At 37.1% G+C, this 27,522-nt stretch overlaps 1 protein-coding gene across 2 annotated transcripts in view; it reads right to left on the bottom strand.

Moving 5' to 3' along the window:
* FRS2 (fibroblast growth factor receptor substrate 2) overlaps positions 1-27,522 on the bottom strand; it is a 54,489-nt gene that overhangs the window by 10,710 nt on the left and 16,257 nt on the right. Inside the window, exons 1-5 of one of the 2 annotated variants that reach the window (XM_068998866.1) lie at positions 20,493-20,657; positions 7,931-8,036; positions 5,486-5,577; positions 3,465-3,651; positions 299-457 (exon numbers count right to left, since the gene is read on the bottom strand). In XM_068998866.1, the coding sequence (XP_068854967.1) occupies positions 299-457; positions 3,465-3,651; positions 5,486-5,551 (412 nt within the window). In that variant the 5' untranslated portion in view covers positions 5,552-5,577; positions 7,931-8,036; positions 20,493-20,657. Of the gene's footprint in view, positions 1-298; positions 458-3,464; positions 3,652-5,485; positions 5,578-7,930; positions 8,037-20,492; positions 20,658-27,522 lie in introns of those variants that run through there. The other variant, XM_068998872.1, reaches the window with a different exon arrangement.

Here is a 27,522-nt window from a genome sequence, read left to right as displayed (position 1 = left end):
TTGCCCAACATTAACATTTCTCTGAAATGCTACAGGTAAAGCATGTTGATATATCATAGTGCAATTCAATAGGTGTATTCATAAGTGTTCTTATGCAACAAACAAGTTCCCAAAACTTATTTCTTAAAGATAATCCTCAGCAAGTACCTCAAGAGAATGCATTACTAGTAATTAGCCTCTTAGCTTTAAATTAGCTTTCTTTTTAATTACTTAAAGATTAATTTCAAATCAAATGCTATTTTCAGCTAAGTACCACATTACATTCAGGTATGTCATCTGACAGTAGAACCATACTTACTGGTAGGTGTTCGAGGGGTTCTTGGTACTTCCAACTCAGTTTGATGATTATTCCTTTCTACTACTGGTTCTTCTACCACATTTATGCTATTATTCTGCATTATCTCTTGTAACATGTTAAATAGCTCTTCTGCCCGGGCACACTTAAAGGCAAAGATTCCTATAAATACACCAAAAGAAAAAAATCAAAATCCTAGAACTCAGAAATATGCCTTACAATATGTGTAAATTTCAAGAAATAGAACTGGAATCCACATAATGAATACCTGTTAAAGAAGCAAAAGTGTTATGAAATTTTTAATTGCACCAAAACACACAAAATTACTGTGACAACCTTCAGAGTGGTTATCTAATAGAAGAATAAGGTTCCCATGCACCAAAAGTTAAATTAGAACAGAAAACTGATTCAGCTAGGAGCAAAACTAAGTTTTGAGTGCTAAATGAGGGGGAAAAAAACAGCAAGATTTTTTTTAAATTTTTTTTTAAAGCTGATTAAAATGATACCTGTTAAATAAATATGTATTTAAAAAACATTAAATGAAACTATTGTGCTGCTACAAAGTCATATTTCCTAAATCAGATTTCTATTAAACTACCATAAAAATAAGATACCTGCACAACAGAAAAGGATTTAAACACTGGGTAAAAGTTTAGTTTCTTTAAGAAGACTAAAATGAAAAGCTAGTAAGACAAACTGTGTGAAACGGACAGTAACAAACTAATTGCTTTAGGCTAAAGGATAGACACAGAACACAAAGTTAGCAGCAATACCATGTATTTTGTGTGTGTATTGTGCCACTTTGCCTTTGAACAGCAGGGAGTGTCCCAACTTACCCTCACCAGCAAAGTCGCAGCTTTGGATTATTCTTCCATTGAAAGCATGAAGTTAAAGTTGACACGCTTGTTAAACGTGGGCGCAGGTACTCATTTTTTAAAGTGACTATTACAATCTTAAAACACTCTTTACTGAAAACTACCTCCCTATATAGCTGCTTCTGTAAGTGCAGTCATGTGAATGTGCTGGCACTCACTATCATCGTATATTTATTTGGGATGCAGAGCTGCGATAGATCAGAACCACCAGAAATGTTTCACATGGCAGAAGTTCACACAGCCCCAGCCAGGAATACACCAAACGGGCTACAAGGAATGATGCTCAGCTATTAATATGCAGCTACTGCACTGAGTAAGCTTCATGTTTGCAACACTGCAGCTACAGTGCTTCTACTACTATATGTCCCTAATCCAGCCAAGTACAATAGCCCATGTTTAATATTTTGTATATTTCTGAACATTTGCACTGGATATTTAAACCTTAACGGACAAAAACCAGAATTTTAAAAAAATCTAGGTTCACAAATTTTAAGTTCCCAGTAGGTTTCTGGGAAATTCAGCCACCTTTAAATACATTCAATATTAAATACAGTGTGATCTGTCACACAACTGGTGACATACCAACTTTTCCAGGTTTCATATCCTGAATTATCTGTTAGATGTGCTCCCAAAACATGTCTTCAAGGTTTTTAATAGCTAGCACAAACTCAATATTTCACCATAATTGCTTCGCACAACTTACCAATAGAAATAACTTAATTTTAAAGAAAAAACAGAAATAAGAATACTGACTAATATAAGAAGTTGCTGGACAGTATTCAGGGAATTCTCAAATGAAAAACTTCTTGGTCATCCCATGAAGTGAAGTTTTGCAACTGTGCCCACAAAACCCACTGTAGGTCTCAGGAACAATGTTCCATTGCAAAAGGGCAGCAGAGAACATTTTCTGCCAGATTTCTTATTTCTCAATATTCACAGTATTTTAGTATTACATAAGGAAGGCAAGAAACAAAAGAGGGAAGAAAGGGTTGCTGCTTACACAGCCTGCTTAATCTTGTTTATAAAAAGAAAAAAAGAAAAATTAGAAAATTAGAAGGAAAGCAGAGAAGTCAATTAGATGGTGTAAAATTTTGCAGACTTGCTAATAGACTGTAGAGAAGAACCTTCAGATTAGTATTTTCAATTAAATATTATTAGTATCTGTTTTCAATGTTCAGAAGAAGCAGTAAATTAAACCTGCAAAACCCATTAAAGTGATTATCTTCAAAACAAAGTTGATTACTTTAAGAATTATGAAGATTTCATTTAGTATGGAGCATACTTCATTGCTTGAAAATATCTCCATTTCTCATTAGGAGATGAACTAAGAGTGCCTTTTAAACTCTCATTAAAAAAAATTTGTCTTCCTTTACATCTGCTTGGACAATGAATATTGACTAGGTTTATTTATGATCAAGTTCTTCCATCTTTCTGATTTTTTAACAGTGAAATCAAAACCCGAAATTTCTAAGTGTCTAAAATTATTGATAAGAACACTAGTAAATGCTAAAAATCCAGAAAAACATTGGAACTTAATTTCACAACATATGAATGCATAAGAATTCCAACTACACACAGCTAAGTCACGGTAGGAAGATGCAAAACAAGGCTGAGAGCTCAGCTGAAACAGCTGTTCCCTCGGGGACTTCTCTAGGGAAGAGAGAAACACCTGAATCTTCTCAGATGGAGCCAACCTTGGCCAAGGCAGGCATGGTCTGGGTACTGGAAAGGTAACCATCTTTTTCCAGTGAAAGCCATGCAAAAAATAACTGAGCATAGCTGAAGTATATACACTTCATAAAAAAACATGTCCAAATTTGAGAATTATGTCATTGATATTAATGAAAATAGTATTTGCTTTAGGAAGAGGATGACACAGAAGTTTATTACTGGAGACAATAATAAGGTGGGGACATCTAGTTCATGCTCCTGTCTTTTAAAATCTTAAAAACAGAATTCTTTTAATTCTGAGAAGATTCCTCCAGTTTTAGATTCTACTGCCTCTCCCTCAGTCAAGCCAACCTTTGAGGCAGGAGAATTTCCCTATCAAATCCACCTCCTAAGTTGACCAAAAAAATACTCACATAGAAGCTTGAAATCCTCCAGACCTATAATGCCAAAAACTATGTGCAACTCAAATCCTCAGAAGACCATCCTTCATAAGGTAATTTTTTTCCAGAAACCACATTCACATAGAGAACTATAGCCTTTATAACTCTTGTCAAAGGACTGGCAAATATCTTCCAACATCAAGTAAATTTCCACAAAGCTTTATATACAACATTTCCACATACCTTGTCCAGTTTGACACCTTCGACCACTTTCAAAAGAGAAAAGATTTGAGTCATAGCCATAGCGACGGAGACAGAGGTAGTGCCATTTTACAGAGTCCCTTTTACGGGTGTACAAAATTAGTTCTGTATCTGTAAGTTCCATTATGCCAGAACCCAGTTCATTACCATCATCATCCACATTAATAACCTATAATAAAGAAATTAAAAACCATTAGGTAATTACTCTTTTGAGAAACACCACCACTTTTAATAATCTTAATGCCTGACTGGTAGACTCCATCTGCACTATCATATTAGTTGCAATCCTTGAAGTCAACGTTTAAAAAAAAGAAAAAAAATAACAAACTAGTTTCTTTGCTACCCTAACCCAGAATTTAAAAAATGAAAGTTATACTTATTTAAAAACAATACAAATGAGACAACCTAACATTAGTGTAAAATCTGATGAGAAATTTAAAGTAGGAGAGATTTGTAAGCTAAGTATTTTTTTAAACTGGCTTTATGTACATATTCTAGTATTCCCACATGGATAAGGCATACCTCAGATAATGGAATATTTCAAAACCCCATTTCTAAAAAAAAAAATAATATTTGCTTTGTCATATAACCCCACTTACAGTTGTGAAAAGGAATGAGAAAGAGTAAGTGGCTCCAAGATAAAGTTTCCTTCACATACATGTATAGCCTTGCACTGTGCTGAATCACCTGACAGTTTTAGATATTTTGCTGCCTTTTTAAAGTCAACAAATAATTCAAATACCTTATAATTATCTTGTGTGAAAAGATGCATATAAAGCTAAACTCTTGTTCTTTTTGCTTTTAAGCCAGTTTTGAGGTCATCTGCATCCTTTACAGAACTTGGACAATATATATTTCCTCCCTATTTTACCTCACAATGCTGCTTTTAGTGGGATTACTTCTTAATCAACAAAAAAAGCTACCAAAAAAAGTTCCCTATGGAATTAATGTTACTCTTTAAAGAAACATTTTCAACTTGAAACCTAGTCAATTGAAAAGAAGTAGGAATAGTTTCATCTGCCCCTGAGGCTTATGCCCATTTTCCTCATTTTGCAAATTATATCTTTCATCTCTCTCCCCCTGCTGCTAAATCAGTGACCCACACAAACAACAGAAGACTTCTACATGGAGAAAAATAGGAACTAGTTACACAAAGCGATGCATAAAGAGCAAGAAAACAGAAAAATATTTTATCCTTCAGCTTTCTTAACTGATAATACTAAACATTTCCAGAAATTCCCATGGCTTTAAAGCTCATTTCATTGTTGCCCTCAGGCAATACATGAATCATTTTTCACTACGGAAGCCTTACATTCTTTTGTCAACTTACAGAGACAGATTGGAGCACAGAAGCAAATCTGACTTGTGTGACTATGCAAAGGTACGTTTACTTACAGTCACTGACTTCAGCTGCTTTATGCTTAGCAGGTTAAGCACATGAACGAGTGTTCACATGCTTATAAATTCCAGAGATATATGGGACAAAAGGCACTTAGAAGTAAAATTTCTCCATGTAAAGGACAAAGCTTTCAAAATGTATAATCAGTAGAGACCTTCAAGTAAAATCAGCAGTCTTAAAATTTTCCATTTCTGACCCCACATTCAGGTTCATAATCGCACTTCTCCAAAAGCTATTTATTCCCTTATCCTAACAACTCCTTCCCTAACTTGACCTTCTATAGCCTTCCGGAGGTAACACCACTTACTTGGACTCTACCAACTGAAATGGAGATTGATAAAAATCATCTCAGGGCTTCATCTCTTTCCTGAAGATCAGAACTGTCCTAAAAAGCCTACCCTGTCTAGGGAATTCCTGTCAGCACCGGTAAGAGAGGATTTCTCAAAGGTGCAAGAGAAACCTGTAGCCACAGGCACCTGCAACTCTGCAATGCGTCAGCTGTTCAGAAATTTGCACTCTATTTTCATGAGGGTTTTTTAAATCACAGGCCTAATCTGCAAGAAAGCAACAAAACAGTTCACAGCACATCACACCAGTTGCATACCTTAAACTTGTTTCGGTGGTTATCTGGGACAGTTTCTTTATCTGGACAGCTACAACAGCTACCCATGACTTCTTTAGAAGACCATCTGATCTCTAAAGGGGGAAAAAAGCCCCACCCAACAAAATGAGCACTTAGTTGAAGTTAAAATAAAGTAATATAAACAAAACAACCCAATCCAAATTACTCTCTGGCGTACAATTCTTCATGATGAATCTTCCAGTCACATGTAATAAAAAATCAACATAGATACTACAAATATAATAGTTAATTTAGATTTGACAGTAAGGAGTGGCAACACTGAGCTGTTAAAAGTCCTACCAATAACTCAACTTGAGGTTACTACCAAACAGACTCATTTGATTTGTCACCTTAATTCCCATGGTAGCAGCTTGGGGGAAAGCAAAAGCTAAACACTTACTGTGCGAGATTTTCATCTCCTAAACCAGGCTTTTACACAAGGCTGCTATCTGGATTCCAGCTCCATCTGATTGAGCACTTCCTGGCTCAGAGCACAGCAGTAGTGACGCCCCTAGAAGCCCTGGGCTGTAGCAGGTTACCAGGCACAGGCAACACAGAGCCCATATGACAATCCTGAAAGGCTGCCCTGGCTTTGGCAGCTCCAGGGTGGAGGCGTTCCAGGCCTGGAGGCAGCCCTGTGCTGGCAGCCATGCAGTGAGGCTCTGTGCTTCCAATTTTGAATACTTCCCATATTGCAGTGTACATCAAACTATGTAACTGAAGTCAAGGGAAGGAAAAAACCCCACATTCAACACAAATATTTTAAAACTTGGGGTTTTTTAAATTTCTATTAAGTTCCATTTGGATTAAATTGTGTTACACATTCGTTATAAAACAGCAGAATACTCAAGTAACACCAAACAGCATGGCTAAAGTAATGAAACAAAAAAAATTTGGTATTTTTGGTATTTCCATTTAAAGATTTTTGTGTGTATGGCAAAACTTTCACAAAACAGTATGATACAATGTTCACAGAATGAAGTCTCACAGCTTGCTGTTTCACCCTCTACCACCATGAAGAGGGGGTTAAGTCTCGTATTTCTTAAATACAAGAAAATACTTAACCCATTTACATAATCTTTTTATTGGATAAGAACTACAATTTCCACTACACAAATGAAAAATGGGGCAAAATCCTGGAAGAGAGCTGTTAGGTCAACAGGAGATATGACATTAGAAATCAAGGAGAAAGAAGACAGAATGGGTTGGTAAGTTTTCTTGACTAGAGGGGAAAAAAAAAATCCAATATCATCTTGAGAAAACCATGACTTGTTTTCGAGGCAGGCATTTCTACTAGCATGCAGCAGTAGTATCCATGTAGGACTTTAGTCTGCTAAGGAATAAGGTGCAAGGAATACAATGAAGAACAGCTAACTCTTCCACTCTTTTTGATCAGAAAAGCCACTCAAAAGAGATGCTCCTGCTCTAAAGACTGTATAAATCAGCCAAGAATCCCCTGCAGAGGGGACATGGCTCCAATTAATCCAGTCATAAAGAGGCAAAATACCAGACACCTAATCAAAATCATGGATTAATTTCTGGCCATAACATGAAAAGATGCATTATATTGACAAAGTTTTTTCCCCAAAACAAGATAAAATTGGGGGGTTGCTTTTTTGCTTCTACTGCTGCAGAGAGAAGCTATGCTACACACAACAATTTTTTTTTTTTTTTTTGCATGGTGAAGTTTTTAAATTTTTTTTTGTTGTAGTAGTAGTAGTAGTTCTTCCTCTTCCATTAAGAAAGGGAGATACAGGTAATAACACCTGTTCCTGGCTTCCTGCCCTGGCACCCCACAGTGCCTCACTACAGTAATGTTCAGATGTTGTTCTTGTCAGCTCACTCAGTGCCCTATCCACTCTGAGAATCCCCTGCTATGAAGGGCAACAGGTGACAACAGCCTCAGTGCAGATTAACAGTGAATACTCTGGTCCATACAATGCAATTGCATTTCCCTCTAGCTGCCTTCAGGGACAATGCATGCACTTAATAAAGCCTAGACTCAGACCTCCTCAAATGTTTTGCAGTGCAAACAGAACTACACAGCTGCATGCTGTTAGTATCATACTTTCTATGCATTCAGCATGAAATAACTGACCAAGTCTGTTGAAGACAGCTGCCTGCAAACTTTTTTAAAAACCCCAGAAGTGAAATGCAAAGCAGTTTGGGGGGGAAAAAAAATCATTAGTTTCAAGAAGAAAACTGTAGTATATGTGTTTGAAACACAGCTTCCGTATCTCAGGAACAACAAAGAAAGGGCATGTAATCAATTATCTTACAAGCTTGTTATTTTGCCTCAATTATGTTCTAATATTAATATTTCAGAAAACCAAGAACTGCAATGCTGCTTCAAAAGAGATACGTGAACCAAGACTATGAGGAAGAAATTAAACAGCTATGGAACTGGCAGAATTAAAAATCACTCACCTAGATTTGGCCATTAATATTCCCAGCCTCTGCTGCAGCATCAGGGCTTCTGTCATACTCAAAGTGTCATGCTGTCTTGTCACAGAACTAATCATTGGACCTAAAACTAGAAGGGTAAATAACAAGAAAAAAATTGACATTTTTTTTAAGATGCCACTTAGTAAACTAACAAAAATATATGCTTTTGTTTATATTTTGTGAGTATTATGTCAAGCAAGGTCTTCACAATGTTTGAGGTAAGACTGATCTCTGAGTTGCCCCGGCATTTCAGTGCCTTGGAAGAAAATAATCTGGCATTCCTTTCTGCAGTGTAGCCTGTCACACTGGCGGCTCCATTCATTCTCCACTCACTGCATACCCAGTGCAGTGTGGAAATGACAGATGTGAAGCTCCCGTTATCCGCAGTGCATACCAAACCAAACCACAGCTGACAAACAGAAGAACACATATAACTTACTCTACTGAACTGCCTCTTGCTTATCCTACTGAACATACACAAATGCTGACTTGTATGGCTAACAACACATCATCCTTTCTCTGCTTCCCTCATGATTCTTGCTCCATGACATTAACCATAAATTGCTTGCTTTTACTTCCCCACCCCCTGGACTATTCTCACACTAGCTATCCACTCACATTTAACACTGAAAACTAACTGCTGCTTCCATCACACTAACAGCTGGCAGTCTCTGTTCTCTGTTTGCATAATTGCCAAACAAGCACTTGATGTTGCCTTTGATGCTGCTTATTAAACACAACAGAAAGGCTAATTTCTCAAAATAATTCTTTATTATTAGTCTTCCTTATCAGTCTTTCAGGATGTCTGTGCAAACGTCTTTGAGACCACTGCAGCTTTGCTCATAAATTTTTTGCTTCAATTCTTTGTATTCATCAGCTGTCCCCTGTGTTGCCCCTGGATTAAAATCATTTTGGGAAACCAAAGCATTCTGCTTTTTTGCATAGTATCAAGAGTAATGTAGTCCCAATTTCATCCCACATCCTAGGCATCATTATACCAGTTGCAGAACCCTCTCACTTGTGAAGGGATTATACAAGAGAACACCAGAAATTCAACACTGGCAAATGCAAAAATAACATACCTAGCAAAGAAGTTCTATCTGTTAGAAAAGATCAATCACATAGTCATGCAGTCCAGTGGAAACTCTAGCTGGACAGATATCATAAAGCAAATGAAACTATATTGTTTGAAAAGAACTAAAAGTGCCAAACCAAAAATACCATTCTATTGTATGAATCCATAGTGCACCCACAGATTTAGTAATGTATGCCATCAGGCCTCCCTGTCAAAAAAAAAACCAGATTAAAAGCAGAAAGGCTCAGCCTGAAAAAAGGGAGCACACAGAGCAGAAGAAATCAGTACAGAATTACAGGTGGCAAAGAGAAGATAAATAAAGCACAACTATTTTCCAAACACAACCATTGGGGAACAACAGTTGACATTATTGAGAGGGGGTTCAAAGAAACACACAGAAGTTCTTTTTTTGCACATGGTACATAGTTAAACGTCTTGTGGGAATGAGTTCCAAAAATTTAAAGATTCAGAAAGTAATTGGACAAATGAAAGCTCCATTAAGAGCTTTTAAACTCAAGGATGTCACATCTGGCTCAAAAAGCCCCTAAGGGGCAGATACTTAGAAGGGTCTTAAGGAATGATCATAAAATGTTCCTTCTTACTATTCTCTTCCCTATGTATTTACTACTGGCTGTCAGAATTTACTGCTTACTGTCAGAAACAGGATACTGGACAAACTGATGCTTCAAGTGTGACCCAACAAAGCCATTCTAATTAACATATATGGATGACATCTACTCAGCATAAATTTGTGAGTGCTCTGCTGTAAGACATTAAAAAAAGGAAATAATTAACAACTTATACTTAACTTGAAAATAAACCCTAGATTTCACAAAGATACCTAAAAGTAAACTTATTGAACTGCTTGACAGATACGTACTTTTGCATACAGCTGTGTGCAGGACCTATCCCTCTGCAACAAGCACAAGCTTTATTTATGTGATGGCCCTACCCAATTGTAGTGGTTTGGTCCAAAATACTCATTACTGTTTATCTTCTGTGAGATAAGAATTAGGAGAAATGCAAAGCAGGCACCAAACTTGAAAGAATATAAAGAAGTTTATTAACAGACCTAAAAGAAGGAAAAAAAATTATACCACCTTCAGAACTCTCCTCCTCCCCCCACCTTCCTCCCTTCTCCCACTGACAATGTAAAAAGACAACCTTAAGATGTTCAGTCTGTTTACCACTTCCATAATAACCTTGTTCAGTCCATTTAGAAAGAGAAGTCTCTTCTTGCTCGTGCTATGAAAACATTATCACAATGACACAGCCACCCACTTCCAAATATTGTTCAGTCCATTTAGGAAGAGGAGTCTCTCTGCTCGCATGTGAGTCCCTTCCTCTGACTTGCACCTTTTCCTGCAACTGCTTTCGAGGGTCCACTCTTGAAGTTTTTGGGGTACAATTTTAAGGTTGAGACATTCAGAAACAAAAAACAGAGGCCCTTCTTCCCTGGGAGCAAAGGGTCTTCCTCATCTTCATCTCTAGGAACTGAGGTTTCTCCTTTCCCGTTTGGAGCAAAAGTCCTCATGTGGTCCATCTCTCCCTGTTCAAACTTCTCATGAAATTACAGCTGCGTCAGCATCTGCCTATCTCAGCACAGGTGCTTTTACTCACGAGTTGAACACTCCACCCCCCATATCTTCATGAAATTACAATGGGATACTCTGATATATCATAGCTTCACAACAGACTTTCAGCTTTAAGCATCTCCTCTCTCTCTTCCCTCAGGTTTTCAGCTCTTCACAGCAATAAAAGGGTTAATCTCACCTCGGCCTTGCAGCTTTGCAGCTGGAATGTTGAATTTTTCTTATCAAAATGGAGAGGGGGGAGAGCCAAGCCGTGGCAAGGAAGTGGGGGGGTGGGGGGGTCCCCAGATGGAACAGGGCCCATCAGCTCCAGGCTGGCCGTGGCCCGGCCCGGCCTGGCCCAAGCAGGGCCTGGCCGGGCCCGCTGGCCCCCGCACGGGGCCTGCAGCCACCTGTGCCAGCGCCGGAAACGAGAGAGAGCTTGGGGGGAGTTTGTCTATTCTTAAGTGTGGATCACAGAGGCGGTCACAACTTTAAGTGGCTTAAAGAATTGTCCATATTCAAACTGGCCAGCTGATAGGTTCTGTCAGGTCCCAGAGGAAGCTGTAAGCACCCCTTAGCAAGGATATCCCTTCCGGGACTATGCTTGCTAACCTATGACAGCAATCTAGTTGGTATTATTAAACTGTGATTTCAGTCAGGTTAGATTTTTGCTGGCTTAGCATACCAGACCAGCCAGCAGAAGGTCTAGCAAGTGCCAGAGCCAGCTGCAGACAGAATCACACCCTTAGTTACCTCTACCCAGTTTTCAAAAAACTAGCCACCTCACTAACTACTGGGATTGAAGTTCACCAAATTCCCTGCTAAAATTTTCAGAACAGGAGAATGGAAAGAGGGAGCAGAAAACCTGACCCACCCACTCTGGTGAAAACTTAGGAGGTAGTCATTAGAAATATAATTAAAATAAAAATATTCACAGGCAAGCTGTCCTAATGCAGGTATGTTTGCACTGGTCTTTACCTTGGTATTTTTCTAGCAAAGTTTTAAAGCTTTTACATGGTTTGGCTACCTAGAGCAGACTAGCCTATTTCAGTTACCTAAGAATGATTCTTAAACAATCTAAACAGAGTTTCATAACGGATTAAAGCAAGCATACAAACTTGCTGCACCTAACTCCTTTTAAATGTAAAGCAATAACAAAATTCTCCAAACAGTTGCTTCCAATTACAAGTTCGCTGTTTACTCAGTTTGGGATTTTCTTAAATTTTCCCAGATTGCAAAATATTTACCCAAACTTAAACATACAAGAAGTAGACATTTCCACAGTCACAACCCTAAGTTATGTCTACAGTGTCAAATTTAGGAGCTGTAATTTCCCCATTCACAAAGCATCAGTGGTGGTTGGGTGCAGTCATGCAAGGAGGGGGAAAGGGATGGAGAATATTTTCTGCTTCTCCCTAACATTACTGCATTGCAAGATAAAAATCCCAGGCAAGACAAACCAGGACCAGCATTCATCTAAACCTTGTTAATGGGAGTGAAAGGTAGGAACTGCCATAACTTCACTAAGGTTTATTACTTGGCTTTGTAAAGCAAAATGTAGCTCTTTCCCTCACAGACTAAGCAGGGCCAACAAGTTATGCTAATCTCTCAGAAGTCAAGGAACACAAGGCATCAGTGTAAACAAGAACAGATACTTTAAAAAGAACAACACAGTCAAAAGCTTGTATAAATTCTAACATTTGCAGTTCTACAGTCTCCCCAGGTGGGGAATGATCTGAACAAGGTGTGCATTCCCCTTCTGTAAGAAAGGCTACGTGGACACACTGCTATTGTACTCCTCATTTTGCTCGTAGTCACCCCATTAAAGTCAGCTCATGGTTGCAAAGCTGATCTAAAAGCTGGTTTTAACTTAGTTCTGCATGCTCTGGGTTACAGAATCAAACACTAGCTTTGGGAGATATTTTCTGTACACCTAAATTTCTCTCACAAACCTCCTAAAAATCAGGGAAGGAAAAAAACCCAAACCATAGCACACCTCAGAAGAGGTAGGGAGAAGCAAAAGTGTCATGTCTGTAAACCCATCTTTTGCACAGTCTTTTCAAATGAAAAAGCGGCCTTCCAAACCACTAGCTGCCACAGTGCTAGGTCCCCTCTTATGTCTTTCCATTTAGTGTGTAAGAAAGAGTCCAAATGTTCTTGTCTAAACTGCATCTAAACTAGACACTAGGAGTAAGTATCACAGATAATGTGCTAGACAATGGAACATACTGAAGGAGACAAAACTAATTTGGATAACTTCCTCCCAAAATCCCTGGCCCTCAAGAATTTGGATGTTTACATATTCAGGGATTCAGAGAAGTATCCCCAATTTAGTATTACGATGACCATCAGGACACCTGCCCAGTACATCCTGCAATCTCACACACAAATTGGCCATACTTGAAGAAAACACACCCAAATCCCTACAGATACATTATAACTAATTTTCTCATCTCAGTTTTAGAGCACTTGTTAATGTCAGTGGTTCTTCTATAGCAGGGGATAATTTCACCTGCAAAGTGTTACCTCAGAGATTAAACTGAAACGGAGAGTATAAATCTGAACATTTCATGTTATACATAGAAACTTTCTAAGTAGCTCATTACACCCTCTGCCCATCAACCAGAGCTGTCACTACAACAAAGCAGCTTTCCACACAAAACAAACTTTGTATGAAAGCGTAAGACAGCAAACAGACAAATAAGAGAAACCAATTTACCATGTAAGAAAAATATTATTGAGTAATATAATGACTGTTTTGTTGGCATGTTATTCATTTCAGAATATAGGCGAAGGAGGCTGAATGGTACTGCAGTCTGTCCTTTGAATTTTGCTGGTAGCCAAATATTGCCCATCTCACAACTGGCTAATACAATGGATTAAATGAATAAACTCTGTATCTAATGTGGTATATCCTAGGTCTTTAGAGTCATGATGTAAATCCATGCTGGCAAATTCTATATGATTTAAGAATCCTGGTATCCTACTTGGGACTTAAAAATAAACCATACTTTGACCTTCTGTTTATTTTGGCTAGCGTATCTTCACTGCCATGAAGCCAAGTTTTTCAACTGGAAAACAAAACTTCACGTTTCTGGTACACGGGACTCCCACATACCAGACCTCGCATGCACTTAAGAGATGAAGCACCAAAATAAAACTAGTAATTATTGAGTGTGGCCTTAAAATCCAAGAACCTTATTTCCCCAATGGTCAAAAAAAAGACTTCTTCACTTTATAATTACCAAAAGGGAAAAAAAAAAAAAAAAATCTGTACATCAGCAAAGACTGACTTTAACGTTTGGAGACACAACAGACAAAAGAGGTGCCAAAACTGGAATGTTCTCCCATGGAAACACAGGGGTTTAATGGGATATGAGTGTTCAAGAGAACAGGAAGAAATCCATGCAAAATACAGCAAAAGAAGCACAAAATGCTCTCCTTGCCTGCCCATGCCTGCTGCCATCACTCAAATCCACTCATCTTCTTTCAGGTGCCCTGGAAGGCTCTTGCCTTGCACAGTCTGACAAACAATAACATAACAATTCACACCCAAGAAGCAAATGCATTTTGGGAAGCAGGTTTGCTTTACTTTAATAGTAAAGCAAACTGAACTAAGGTCAGACATAGCCCTTGCCCTTCATCCACTTGGCAACGATTACTAAGAAAATTAGTACTGAAGGTACCTAAGTACCTTGGATGAAAAAAACAGTACTAACAAACCATAACAGAGTTAAAAACTACAACGAAGGAGATCCAAAAAGAAACTAAACATGCTGAGAAAGAGTTTGGTGCTGCTGGCTGCCATTAGCAAAAACAAAGTTGGAATGGTTGAGGTGAAGTTGCAGAATCTAGTTAATGACTTTGCTTATGCTAACAGGTGGAGTTTTCCCTCAAGATTTTTATTAAAGGAGCATGTTGTCAGGCTTATGATTAAAACACAGTAATAAATGTACACTCCTTTTCTCTCTTTAGCCCTTTCCAAAGCGAAAAAACAAAAACAAAACAACAAAACTGACAAAACCCAAGCTAAACTGTAAAAGCTTTCTGGCTCCAATGAAAACAAAATTATTGCAACCACATACCAGCTTAAGCACACTAGCTTGCCATTTCAGTGCAGTGCTCTCAGAGGCCTCTTTGAACATGCCTTGAGGAGGCTGATGCAGGATTACACCAGAACTCGCCCTCTCAGCAGCATTCCTTTGCCTGCACCTTCTGCTGCTGCCAACTGCCTGCTCGTCAAACTCACAGGAGGCTTTTTTTCTTACTCCTGCTTTTTAACAGTCAGATCACCTCACAACTCGACCTGTTTTGCTGCATATGTTTTCATATATTTGGATTCAAAATGAACAGCAACTTTTTATTTCATCCCACTTTAGTGCCATATAAAAATAGCTAATACCATTTAATAAAATTAAAATGAAATAAAATGAAACATGAGGAAAAGCAAACTTGGAGCCTTGTTGTTTGTTTAAATTCAGAACTAGCAAGTGATCTTGAAGAGTCATTATGCAAAAATTTGAAATGGTATGCTACGATTAAATTAATTCTCTACAGTTCTCCTTAAAAGTGATCATTTCAGCAAAATGCTCAAATTTAGGTGAGATAGTTAAACATTTGCAGGAACACTGTTCAACAGTAATTCCTTATAAAAACATGCTCATTCAGACAGAAAAGCTCTTATATTCACCACAATTACAGTAGAAGTGAAGATTAAAGACCAGGTCAAACAGCTGAGCTAAGATGAGCAGAGGGAGAACTGCAGCAGGCAGCAATGTTGTGCCAACACTAAATACTCCATGATGTTTAAGACCAATTTATGTAACACCAATCCTACACCTCTCCACTTTGCTCTAGCATGACACTGTAAGAACTGCATTCCCTTATCCTAAGATGTGGTACCCCCGTACTTTGGCCTGTCCCAATGCAATATAAAGAGTAATCACACATTTCATTTAAGCAGTAGGTTGGTACAACTGTTCTATTCAACAAGTGCACATACACAGACATACATACAGCATTAAACAGAGTTTCTAATTTTCACCTCAGTGCATTTTGAAAACTCTAGGTCTTTAATGAACATGAATCTTGCACAGGAGCACAAAAGCTATTTGCTCCACCATCCCCATTAATCCTTCTGAGGATGTGGGTCCTTGTTTCTTGTTCTACTCTTTAATCGCTCTCCAAAAAAATGATCCTCTTACTCTAAACTTCCAGAGAAACAAGGTTTATGTTTTACTTGGTATCATTTTTAAAACAACTTACACACATGCAAATATTTTTCAATTTCTTAGTAAAACAATTTCTCCAGATCCACACTACCATATTATTTTCTGTGAATGTCTGCCAGATTAACTGCATCCTTTTAAAAGAAAACAGCCAGAACATCAAACTCCAAACCATGGCATTAGGTTAAACAAGCAAGCATTACTAAGTTATTTTATTCTTGGACAATCTGAATCACTTTTAAAACATCCTATAAGGAATAGCATATACTGAAAGCATCATTTTTACACAATAATAAACAGCAGAAATGGGACTGAAGTTTTAAGAGCTGTGCTATGGAAATGCTTTTTGGATTCAGGATAAAGGAGTAAGGCAAGGAGATGAGAAGATAAAGTGGAAGGCTACAATAATTAAGTAATGGGGCCGAGGAAGAAAAAAGAATCTAGCTTAATTCTTGAAAAGGAAGCTTGACTTGAAATTGTTTAAATAGTGAGTCAGTTCTCCAATATTTAACCACAAATGCCTCCTAAAACTTGAGGTCTGCAGCTCTTGCCAAGTTTTCAAAGCCAGTGAAGTGCCAAATCTTGTAATTAAGTAAATGGCATTGAGTTTATATTTTGTAATATTTTAATCTTTGAAATATTGTCTGTTCAAACATTTCAGGAAGGGTTAAGTTCTCCTTTTATGTTTTTGACATATTTTACACACAATCTTCTAATACATTAATAGAAACAACTCTGGAAACCCTACAAGGCCCTCTTACTGAAATGTTAAGCAGATTGAGTAAAAATTTATCAAAACTGGGACCATGCCACAGTGTTTTATTAAAATAAATAAATAAACACAGTATGTCTATCATTTCAGTATGTATTCTCAATATGTGCCCTTTTTCATCTATCCATTGGTTCCACTATCAGCAAGTTCTTAGCACTTCGATACAAGGAATCTGGCCTTACCTGAACATCAAGCTTTGATATATGGTTTATATTTCTTGGAAAACCGGCAACCAAATCCTCCCAAGATCTCATTAAATCTGTGTTCTTTAAAAAATAGCTTGCCTTCTGTATTTACCATTTTTCCATTTTCCATACAAAATTCTTTTTACCACTTTTGAAAGGTTCACGATTTTCTTGGTCCTGTTTACGTATCTCCTCATGTGCTTCTTGTACATTTTTTGCTTTCTACTTCAAGGAGAAACTCTAATAATCATTTAAACTTAGCTACCCTGTGGCCCCAATTCATTACATAAAAGGGAAAGATTAACAATAGCTAGTTACACCTCTAAATCAAAACTATGCAGATTGGTCACTGAAGTAAAATTCAGTCTTAGGGTATCTTTTGTCACTACTGAACTGCATCTGCCAAAAAGCAGGTTTAGGTTAAAATTATTTTCTTTGTATTCACAATGAAGAAGAGCATAAAAACATTCAGTTAATGTGTCTGATTTGCTAAATCGTGGTAACCTGACTGCATAGGTGTTTTTCTGTGCTTTGGGCTACACCAGCTCATTAAAATTCTGATTATTAGGATGTGCGCAGCAGATTTAAGTAAAACCCATTTATAATCGTATCTGTACATTCAAGCCACTATTTTCTTCTTTTCATTGCTGAATATCTTACAGTCAACTTTATGTAATTAAACAACTACATCTTCTTTAGATTTGAGTACTACTTTGCTAGTGATTTACACCCTCCCCATTAGTCTAGTTGATCCATGCCCTAAAAAATATTTTCGAATTTCAGATGGAAGCTACTAAAAACTAGTTTGATCTACCTGTACAATGGAGAGCAAAGTTTTATTAAGCAAAAAATCCTTTATTCATAGTCCTTTATAATTAAAACAGTTAAAAGGTCCACTTCCTTATACTTCCGTGTTTTAAAAAAGCTCCATTTAGGGTCTTATAAAATGTGTCCTTCTTGATCACTGCTGAAACAGTACAGAAATGTCTGTAGTAGCCTACAAAGCCTACAGAGCCTTACAAAGCATTATTCTGTTGTGGATGATTTACATCACATTAGACTACTGCTGTTCAAAGTTAACATCAGGCACCATTTTCTTTTAGCAAAGAATAAACATACCTTTTTATAGAGTCCATATTGTCTGCTTTGTATAACTGGGCATATCCCACATATAACTCTCCTTTTAGCATTTTAAAAAGCCATAAAAGTACTATTAGGAGAATATATGTATATCAATAGAATTGTGGATGTCAGTGTGTGCATGTGCATGTCATATCTACACACCAGAACAAGGAGCAGGACAAAGATTAAAGCTTAGCTTGTCCTGATAAGGAAGAGCACCATTCCCACAGGAGTACTCCCAGCAGTACTGCCTGATCAGAACACTCACCAGCAGAACAGCCTGCAGCCTAACACAAAGTTGCATCTTACTATGTATATTGTTCCTTTTCCTGTTACCGCATCCCCAAAACAGACTACTGACACATATTTAAGACATAATAAATAAATACATCAGAAAATTAACAGATGCCCCTTCTATGACTCATGGAAGCCGATGATTGAGAAAAACGCATCACATCATCTCACGATGATTAAAACACCTAAAAGATCATGCAAAAATCATTTTGACATTACCAGTCAATAAGGATCCCAGATATGTCATTAAGATTTTACACCTTTTTTCTTGTCCTGTGTCACTCACAAGGGATCCTGGCTAAACCACTTGGCCACAAATCTGGCTGCGTGGTGAGCAGGCGGACACAAGAGCGCAAGCAAATTAAATCTGTCAGACAATGCATCTCAGGTAAGTTGAAGATCAGAGAAACAAATATCACCTTGCCCTACCATAGGATCTTGCACTGAATTTTGTTATACCATTCTTCCTAAAAAGACAGAAATAAAACTAAATCTTTGATTCTTATTGTAAAAGAACTGTCATAGAACAACTATTTTCATTACAAAGTTAGCCTGAGTAACCATTTGCTCTCTTCTACTTTTCAAGATAATGAATTGTAACATAAGAATGAACATATGGCTTGTAAACCCAGCCAATACTTAAAATTTCTCAATACCATCAGTTGTGGACCTTGGTATTTGCTACTATTTACAAATTTTTTTTTCCCTGAGTCACCTTTTTGAATCTCTATTTCCAACTCTATTTCCTGGAAGAGTATGGCCGGGGATGACAAGATTTGAGATGCTGGGAAAAGGGGAAAAATATCTGATTTTTGCCTTCTTTTTGTAAAATTTAACTCTTCCCAAGACATTACTGAAGCTTAATCTTCAGGCACTTTACTGTCCCAAATTTTTAAATTGAAAGACTGTCTGTACAGTGAAGGTGCCCATTTTTGAAGAAAGGAAGCTTACAATGAAATTAAGCTTTCCTCACCAGACAAAAAAAAAATATATATATTAGAAGTGTGTGTGTATATATATATATGTATATATATGTATACTTCTGTTTAAACAAGTCCTTCCCTAAGATTCTTTCTTTTAACAAGTCTGAATAGGTGTCATTTAGAAAATAATTCCTGTGGGAGGTTTTTAGGATCAAACTGTCAACTTTCTGTATCACATGACATTTAGAAGCACTGGTACATTCAACTACACAGAATGTTGTGTGTACACTTTCTTGTACTGAAATTATCTCCTATTGTCATAAGTGGCAGGTATTTAAGGATAAAAAGCAACCTTTCTGGATTTTCATTTTTCTAACAGATACATGTTCTCTAAGCAACAACTATGATGCCTAAATGTGTGCACTACAATCTCTCACAAAGCAGTCATATCCAAGATTTGGATTCACAAGTATTGTGAAGACTGAATAAGCAAGAGTGACACAACTCAGTTAAAAAAAAAAAAAACCTCCGAAGTGAAAGGCCTAAAGAAGTGCCCTGAACGTTCCTGGTGCAGGCACAGTAGCCTTAAGTTCTAGCCTCAGACAAACCTCACACACCTTCTCCTCGGCCATGGGGAATTCCAAGCACTGCAGAGTGTCAAATATCACCTGAAACACTGTAGCCCTCAAAGCCTCCATACAGATGTTTTGTTTCTCTACAGCTGCATTCAGTGGTAATCTCTACATATCAGTTCACGCTGGCTACATGTTTCTGTATAATTTGTAACTCAATCTTTTGTGCTGCAAACTTCTCTAACTTCTAGATAATAAGAAAGAAGTTGATGTAGTGCAGGAATTCATGCCTTCTGATCAAAAAATCGATATGATTTCGCAGAAGCTTCTTATTGTTTAAAATACCCTCCACTCACACATCTCATAACTTTGACATCATACCCTACTTATACACTTTGATTAGTTATACATTCTACCTACTTATCTTATACTACTTATACATATCACTCTACTTATACATTTTCTTTCTTACTTATACTTTTTACAACTTCTACATAACACAGTACTTACACATTTTACCTGCTTATACATCTTACAACCTTTACATGATACTCTACTTATACATTTTACAACTTATCCATAATACAGTATGTATACATTTTGCAACTGCTGTGCATGAGATCTCACATTGCTTGATTGATTTCTCTATTATGTCCACGAGCTCCGCACGCACTTCTCTGATAACACAATTGGTTTTAATCAAGTGCAGCACAGTCCATTTCATCTATTCCTTGCTGTCTTGGTATTTAGTTTTTCAGCTTCTTCTTTCTCAATTCTTTTCCAATTTAGCACAATTTACCTTTCCGTCCTTGATGAATTCCTGAGGGCTCTAACAGGTGGGGCTCCTGATCCAGGCAAGCAGCATTGAGATGATGACAGCAACAAAACCCACCCAGTGATCAGCAGCCAAGTTAGTCCAGGAAATTCAAACAACAAGACAGCAAAGGACAGGGAAGAGATATAAGCCTATCCCTCCTCTCCCCTCGAGCCTTGAGACTGGAGCTTAAAAACCCTCTTGGGGTTGATGTGCTGCAGCTGAAGGTGGAAGGCCAAGTGAAGCCAGTGAGGGTAATTCCAGCCTGGTCCCACTCTGAGGGCTCTGATAAGAATAGCTAAAGATGGTTTGGCTGGGGCACACTATCAAGGTTAAAATACCTTACAACAACATAGTTTAAAATACCACACAAACTCCAAACACTTTTGTATATGGAAAATAAGCTGATTTGATTTATAGCTAGCATGAACAAGCTTACCCTTGCCCATCCATTTTGTTAGCATCTGATGGCTATATTGAATGCCCATTTTCTCTCATAAAGAATTAATTCTAGAAACTGCTGAAGATGCCAAAACTTTACTATCATTACTAACCATGACTACCTCAAAGCAGCACCCATAGCACTCTTTTAAAATGATATAAATTCCACAACAGGGTCTTGTCTTTACTTGGGACTGAAGTCTCCAAAATTTACCCTCCACAGATAGACAGTTTGTGGTTTTTTCTGATGAACTTCCACGGTGGAAAACATATACATTGAAGCCAGGGAGGCCAGCATGTGCAGAGTACACTACATTAATTCTTCATATTTATATGATACTCTCTTTCACAAATAACTACTCAAACAGATCACACTCTCATTATTCTGTGCCAGCTGTGCTATTCAGTGGATAGTGAAGTAGTACCACTCGGCAGAGCCCATTAGCTTATAACGTCCAAACTGTAGCTCTTCTGTTAAATTTTTTATTATTAAACTTAAAAAAGGCCTTGCAAAGAAGAAACCAAAACAAATGGAATATTGATGCTCTGAAAATCCTGCAGACCTCCGTGTGAGCTGCTGATTCTGAGGTATTATTGGCTAAAGCAGACAAGTTGTCTCCTTTATGAAGAGCCTCTATTCATAAGTCAGCCACCATGTCCTAAACCAGGAATCCTCAAACCAAAGACTGCAAGCTCAAGGTTCATTTCATCTTCCCATCCTTCCTATTCTCCCCTGAAGTTCAAACAGCTCTTTGCAGAAGGCAATGGAGAATTGCAAGGGGATAAACTGACTTATGCTCCTCCTCCAGCTAATGCATTTCTACCTAAATGTATTTAAATACCATTTATTGTTACTGAGAAATAAAATAAAAACAAAAAATAATAATAAAACCCCTACACACCTGAATTTCAGCTATCTCAGGTTTTCCTTTCTAGAAATATTTTTTCAGTTACCCATCACTTCCAACATCAGCAGGTCACTCATAACTCATACTTGCTCTGGGTTAAAAATAATCATTATTTTCCTTGCTCAGCTATTTTTTAACGTAGACCGGCTTCCTGATCAGGTTCCCCATGTGAACACTCAAACACAAGCCAGGGGCTGGCACTGTTTACACCAACACCACCACAAAGAGAAATGCTCTTTGAAACCATGCCTACAGATACATCTTTGTAGTTACTCTATTCCATGTTCCAGTTATCAGTCACATCTTACTCTCAGTGAAAAGTCACAGAAAACCTGAAAGGACAGAATAGAGAAGAATTTGGATTTAGGCAGGTTCTTTCTAATAGAACAATTAAAAGAAAGTTATGATTCTGACCCATCCATGGGACTTCTAAAATTTAATTTTAAAGCAGTTATAACAAACAAAATGGATACCACTCCAATACAACAATTTTCTAGAAGAGGACAGATAGGTTTAGTCAAATAGTTCCATCAGCCAATTTGCTGCTTCAGAGTATTAGAAGTCTGCCCAAAAAGGACAGAAAACCCAGTCATTTACAAATGCTGAAAGTACAGCCCTTTGTGGGTAAAAACTCCGCAGTCTCTAGCAAACCAGCACCACTTGTTTAAAAACATGAAATGTAATATGATATGGCACAAATCCCATTTAAATAACAAGCCCATAAAGCTTGCTGGCACTTACTTAGAAAAGAGTGGAAAGAAAACAAAACCTATTCTAATTTGCTCAATTCTAAGAACTAGATTTGTATTTTAAATGTAGTATTTATACATGACTCAATATCTTAAACTAGACTTCAAGTACAGAGGAATTCAAGTTAAAAACCAAATCCAACAGATAATTGACATACTAAGCCCCTTCTAGATTTACTCTCTAGGTGAAAACTCAAAGGAGTAACATATATAAAGTACTGATTTCCCTTGTTATATTTCTCTACTCCAGCTTATTAGCATTTCCGCAGTGAACTATATATTTTACCAGCTTTTTTTGAAACAAGGGAAATTGCTTCTTACCACTTCTTACCAAACTCCCATAAAGTAGTTACAGGATCTTCTCACTCCCTATAGCACATTTCAACCGCTCAGCAAAGTCCAAGGAACAATATACAGAAAGTCTAAACGAGCTAAACTGAACTACCACTGTCCACAGAGAGGACGGGCTTTTACTAGTTACCATAACAAACTATAGTAATTTAGAAGCAATTTCTGCTGAACACCCTGCCAGCTGAGACCCATGTGCTTTATTGTGTGAAGCAGTTATTTTTGAGGTGCTCTCTTGTGTATGAGAGACATGGGATATTACCAGATTCCTGAGCTGTTTTATCCTAAACAAGTTCTAGGATTAGAAGTTACAGTCAATAAATATTTACACACAAAAATTATTGGCTGCATGGAAAAAAAAAGTTTACACTTCAAGATGAGATAACTTGATAGAATGTTTGAAAATGAAAAAAGCCTTGAAAATCCATTAATTACAAAAACTACCAAATAATTAAATACAGAATAAATACATGGTAATTAATGTCTGCAATAACATGACAAGAATACTGGTGGAGCTTTGATGTCTTGAAGAGCTCCAAGATCAAGGTCAAAAAATTTTCTGGCATACATAATTAGGTAGAAAGTTAACAGCTTGCAATAAATGGGTGAGATGTAGTGTCTTATCAGAACACAAAGGAGTCAAGACAAGTTCACCCATGCTAGTCTTAACTTATAATAAAGAATAAACATTGGCATTAAAAAATTCAACCAAACAAAAAAAAAATCCCTTTCTCCAATATTTAGTGATTTTCAAAAGCAACATTTGAACTTGGTGCTGAAATATATTCCTGGCAAGAACTACATTCTAGCATATCACCACGTTACATACTAGACTGACATTAAATTACAGAAGTGAGTACTGAGGATCTTAAAAAATGGAACCATGGAAATAACACCAATAAACACCAATACTTTGAAAGTATGTGGCTGTTTGGATAGAAAAATGACAATGTTTGCTATGTAACAAAGCTACAAAGTCTGAAGTGTAAACTTTGGGGTTTCATTAATATAACTGGTACTTTTGATCTTTTATAATGACTTTCACCTATTCACTAAAGTAGAAGTTGTCCCTGGACTCTCTAAGAGAAGGTGTTCCAGAAGCAAACAGTTCAGGTAACAATTCTATACAACAACTGATTCATAAAGCATGATTTCTGAACATAGTGTTTGTTCCTTTTCTGTCTACTGCAGTTACTTTTCCTGTCTTTTCTACAGCATTTCATCTCCACATAGACCTCTGCTGGCAAACACCCTGAAAATAACCTTTTGTACCAGCTTAGGGGTTTAGTAAATCAATAGGGTGATCAGTAATAAACCATACTAACACTTATTCTGTCCAGTGGGGACGACATCAGATGGAGCCAGGTGACAGGACTAGAGGTAACTAAGGCCAGGACCTTTCGTTTCCAGGACACGGGAAAGAACCTCTGTACAGCTCACTGATGGTCTTTCCTATGTTGTTAAGAGGTTTTCGTTCTCTTACAGTCCTCATCTCAATTCCTTGCACTCTCTCCTCTCACAACTCATCTTAGTTATCTGCCTCTTTCTTCATTTGCTTTGTTCAGCTCATCCCTAGCTCATATCCGGGAATTTGCTACCACCATTGCTGTCAATCTACAATCACTTATATAATGTAGTTTTCTCATTTTGCATGCCCATCTTACCCATTTAGACTGTACTCTAAAAAACAGTTGGTAATACCTGCCCTAATATTTATACTGCAGCTATCACAAGAGATTTATTGCAGCTGATCACTACACAAAGTGTAACAGACACAAAAACTCTTAAGTCCAGCCACAGTTCCTTGTCAGAAATACCTCAAGCAGTCTAAACTGGCATCCCCATTTTATGGCACAGCTATCTTGCTTTTGTTGCTTTTGTCTGTTCCCATGCAATGAAAATATTCTCCATCCAAGAACTGGAAATGAGCATTTCAATTAGGTTAAAACACTGTTATGCTTATAATACAGTTTAACTGCCTTGCACTTCATCCTTAATTTACATCCAAGTTATGAGGGGGTTTTATGTACAATTCTACACTCACAGAGGTATTATTTGATATTGTACTGCTTATAACCCTTCTAACCCTAAACTGTAAAGACATCAAACATACAGTTGATGGGTACAGGCTTTTAAAAGGGAAAGTGTACAGTTTGTCAGTAAACTCAACATAAACAAAGCTTCCTAAGAAACTACAGTTACACTGAATTTACAGTCAGCACAGTGCTGACAAATCCACTTTTTTATTTTTATGTTTAAAAGCTTTCTCTGCAATAGTTCAAGAGAAAAGGGAAGAAAACATAATGGAGGAAGACCTTGAAATAAAGACATTCTCAAGACATGCTGTGCCAATTAGTTTATTTTTCTTACAGAAACTGTGTTCCTAGAGATAATACAACTAGCAAGTTCAAAGGTCTATACTTAGGAGACTCAATCATGTCTTAGATGTTAAATATTTTAAATATTACATATTAATAAAGTATTTAAAATATTTTCTGTAACCCTTTTAGAGTTTTGCTCATACATACTAAGGTAAAAGAGGCACCCTGTCACAATGTCTTTCACCTTTCCCTTACAATCTGAAGGCTGTATAAAAGAAAGTCTATGTGGCAAAGAGAAAAGGTGAGTAAAGAGAACATGCACCCACCAAACACTTCAAAAAACTTACTGCATGGCAAACAAAGTTGAGCACTAATCAGTATGGATTACACTGCAAATAACCAGTGAGAATTTTAATTAATAAATAGTATTTAGGATTACTTATTTCTACCAAATGCACAAAAATTGTCTCATGAATCTGCCCAAGTGGTCCAACAAACTTGAAATTTTGGATATAGCCATGTTCTGGAAACACACTGGCAAGTATACTTGACTGGTTCGAAAAACTTTGGTCGTTACTTGTATTGAAATATCCATTAATTACCTACTCCCAAAATACACAAAATTTTTCCAGTTAACAGTCTCTAATGCAAAAAGTTCAATTTTTACCCAAGCTACACAAACTGGCAGAAGGATGTGACCATTTGTACTCACTGGCATGGTGATACAAATGCAGAGTCCCTGAGCATGTAGTTTCTCTTTTCCAAAGCTTTACTATTATACATCAGAACCCCCAGTTACCCAGCGTCACTGATTTTAAGCAGGGCAGCTTTTACATATGGTTTCACCATACATAAATCCAGTATTTGCTCTCCTAACTCTGAAATAGCTTATTGGTCTTCACTTAATAAAAAGGAATAGCCTCTTTGAGCATTCTATAAACTTCAAGACACCAATTGCCTGCCTGTGCCTCTATCGCACCACTGCTATTGCTGCCTATGCTAGCTAGATAAATCCTCCTACCTGAAAAAAACACCATGGATCCCTAAAAAGTTGTACCACATCTGTGAGAACTAAGAGAAAGATTATCACTTCACACTGAGCTAAGAGACAGTCCCCTTAAACCACCACTAAAAACAACCAAACAAATTACCAATAGCACAGCCATGTATATCTTACTCTGTGCATTTTCCCATAAAAATTTACATATATATGCAATATAAACCAATAAAGGATGCTGTTAAAATTTAAATGTATTTTCCAAGTCATCCCTTAAATGTATTCCTTAAAGTATTTTCTAAGTCATTCCTTAAAAGCCACATCTTCAAGTACCAGAAACTGATGCTTTCAAATTCAAAATACTGAAGTGGTCTTGCTTATTTAGTCTATCCAGAAAAAGACAGGAGTATGAATAGCAAAGCCAGATGTTGTTAATAATATCTAATTAACACCACAAGGTGCCTACTGATTCACTGCAACCCCAGAAACCTGGGGTTTCTGGTGTTTTCATGCAACAGGGATAGATAGGATGTTTCTGGGGAGAACAGAGAAACTAAGTGAACAGTTGTCTCTAATAACACCCCTCACAGTCAGTAAAGCTACACGTTAACATTAAAAATTTAATTTTCTTGAAGTAGTCTTTCAATCACTCTGAATTTAAAAGTGAAGAGAAATCCCAAATAATTTTGCATTTTAATATATTCTGCACATCCTAGGACAACACTAATCTAGGCAGAATGTACCAAAAAGTTCAATTATTTTGTAGGCAGCAACAAGTATTTAACCTGAAAAGGAAATACAAAGGTTAAAAGAAAATGGGTGCCTTTTCTACTCCCATAACCTCATGTTAGTAAGGGCCATGTTTTATGCCAGAGGTTTGAACATTACAGCCAGACAGCTTTCAAACAGTTGAAACTGTGAAAGCTCTTTTGACCTTATACTCAAGACTAAAGCTAAACTTTTAAAAGCTTTGAGTTTCTTTTAAATATTCTCTTTCCTAATTTAAAAAAAACCATGTCACATTAAATGTGTCCCAGAAGCATATTTAAGTACATGTGATACAGGAATGAATGGGAGGTAGGGAGAAGGATGTAAAGAAAGTCTATGAACAGAAGAAATTAATTTGTATTCTACTCAATAGAATTTTCCTTATAAGAAGTACCTGTGTACTTTAACCACAGTGTTTGATTTTAGTTACATAAAGGGACTAACTTAAGATGACTGTACAACTTTTAAAAAAAAAAAAAAAAG

The sequence above is a fragment of the Aphelocoma coerulescens genome, chromosome 1A (genome assembly GCF_041296385.1).
Source record: "Aphelocoma coerulescens isolate FSJ_1873_10779 chromosome 1A, UR_Acoe_1.0, whole genome shotgun sequence".
Lineage (NCBI taxonomy): Eukaryota > Metazoa > Chordata > Aves > Passeriformes > Corvidae > Aphelocoma > Aphelocoma coerulescens.
Note: the sequence above shows the minus strand (reverse complement) of the source record. Positions and strands in the feature narration are given on the sequence as shown.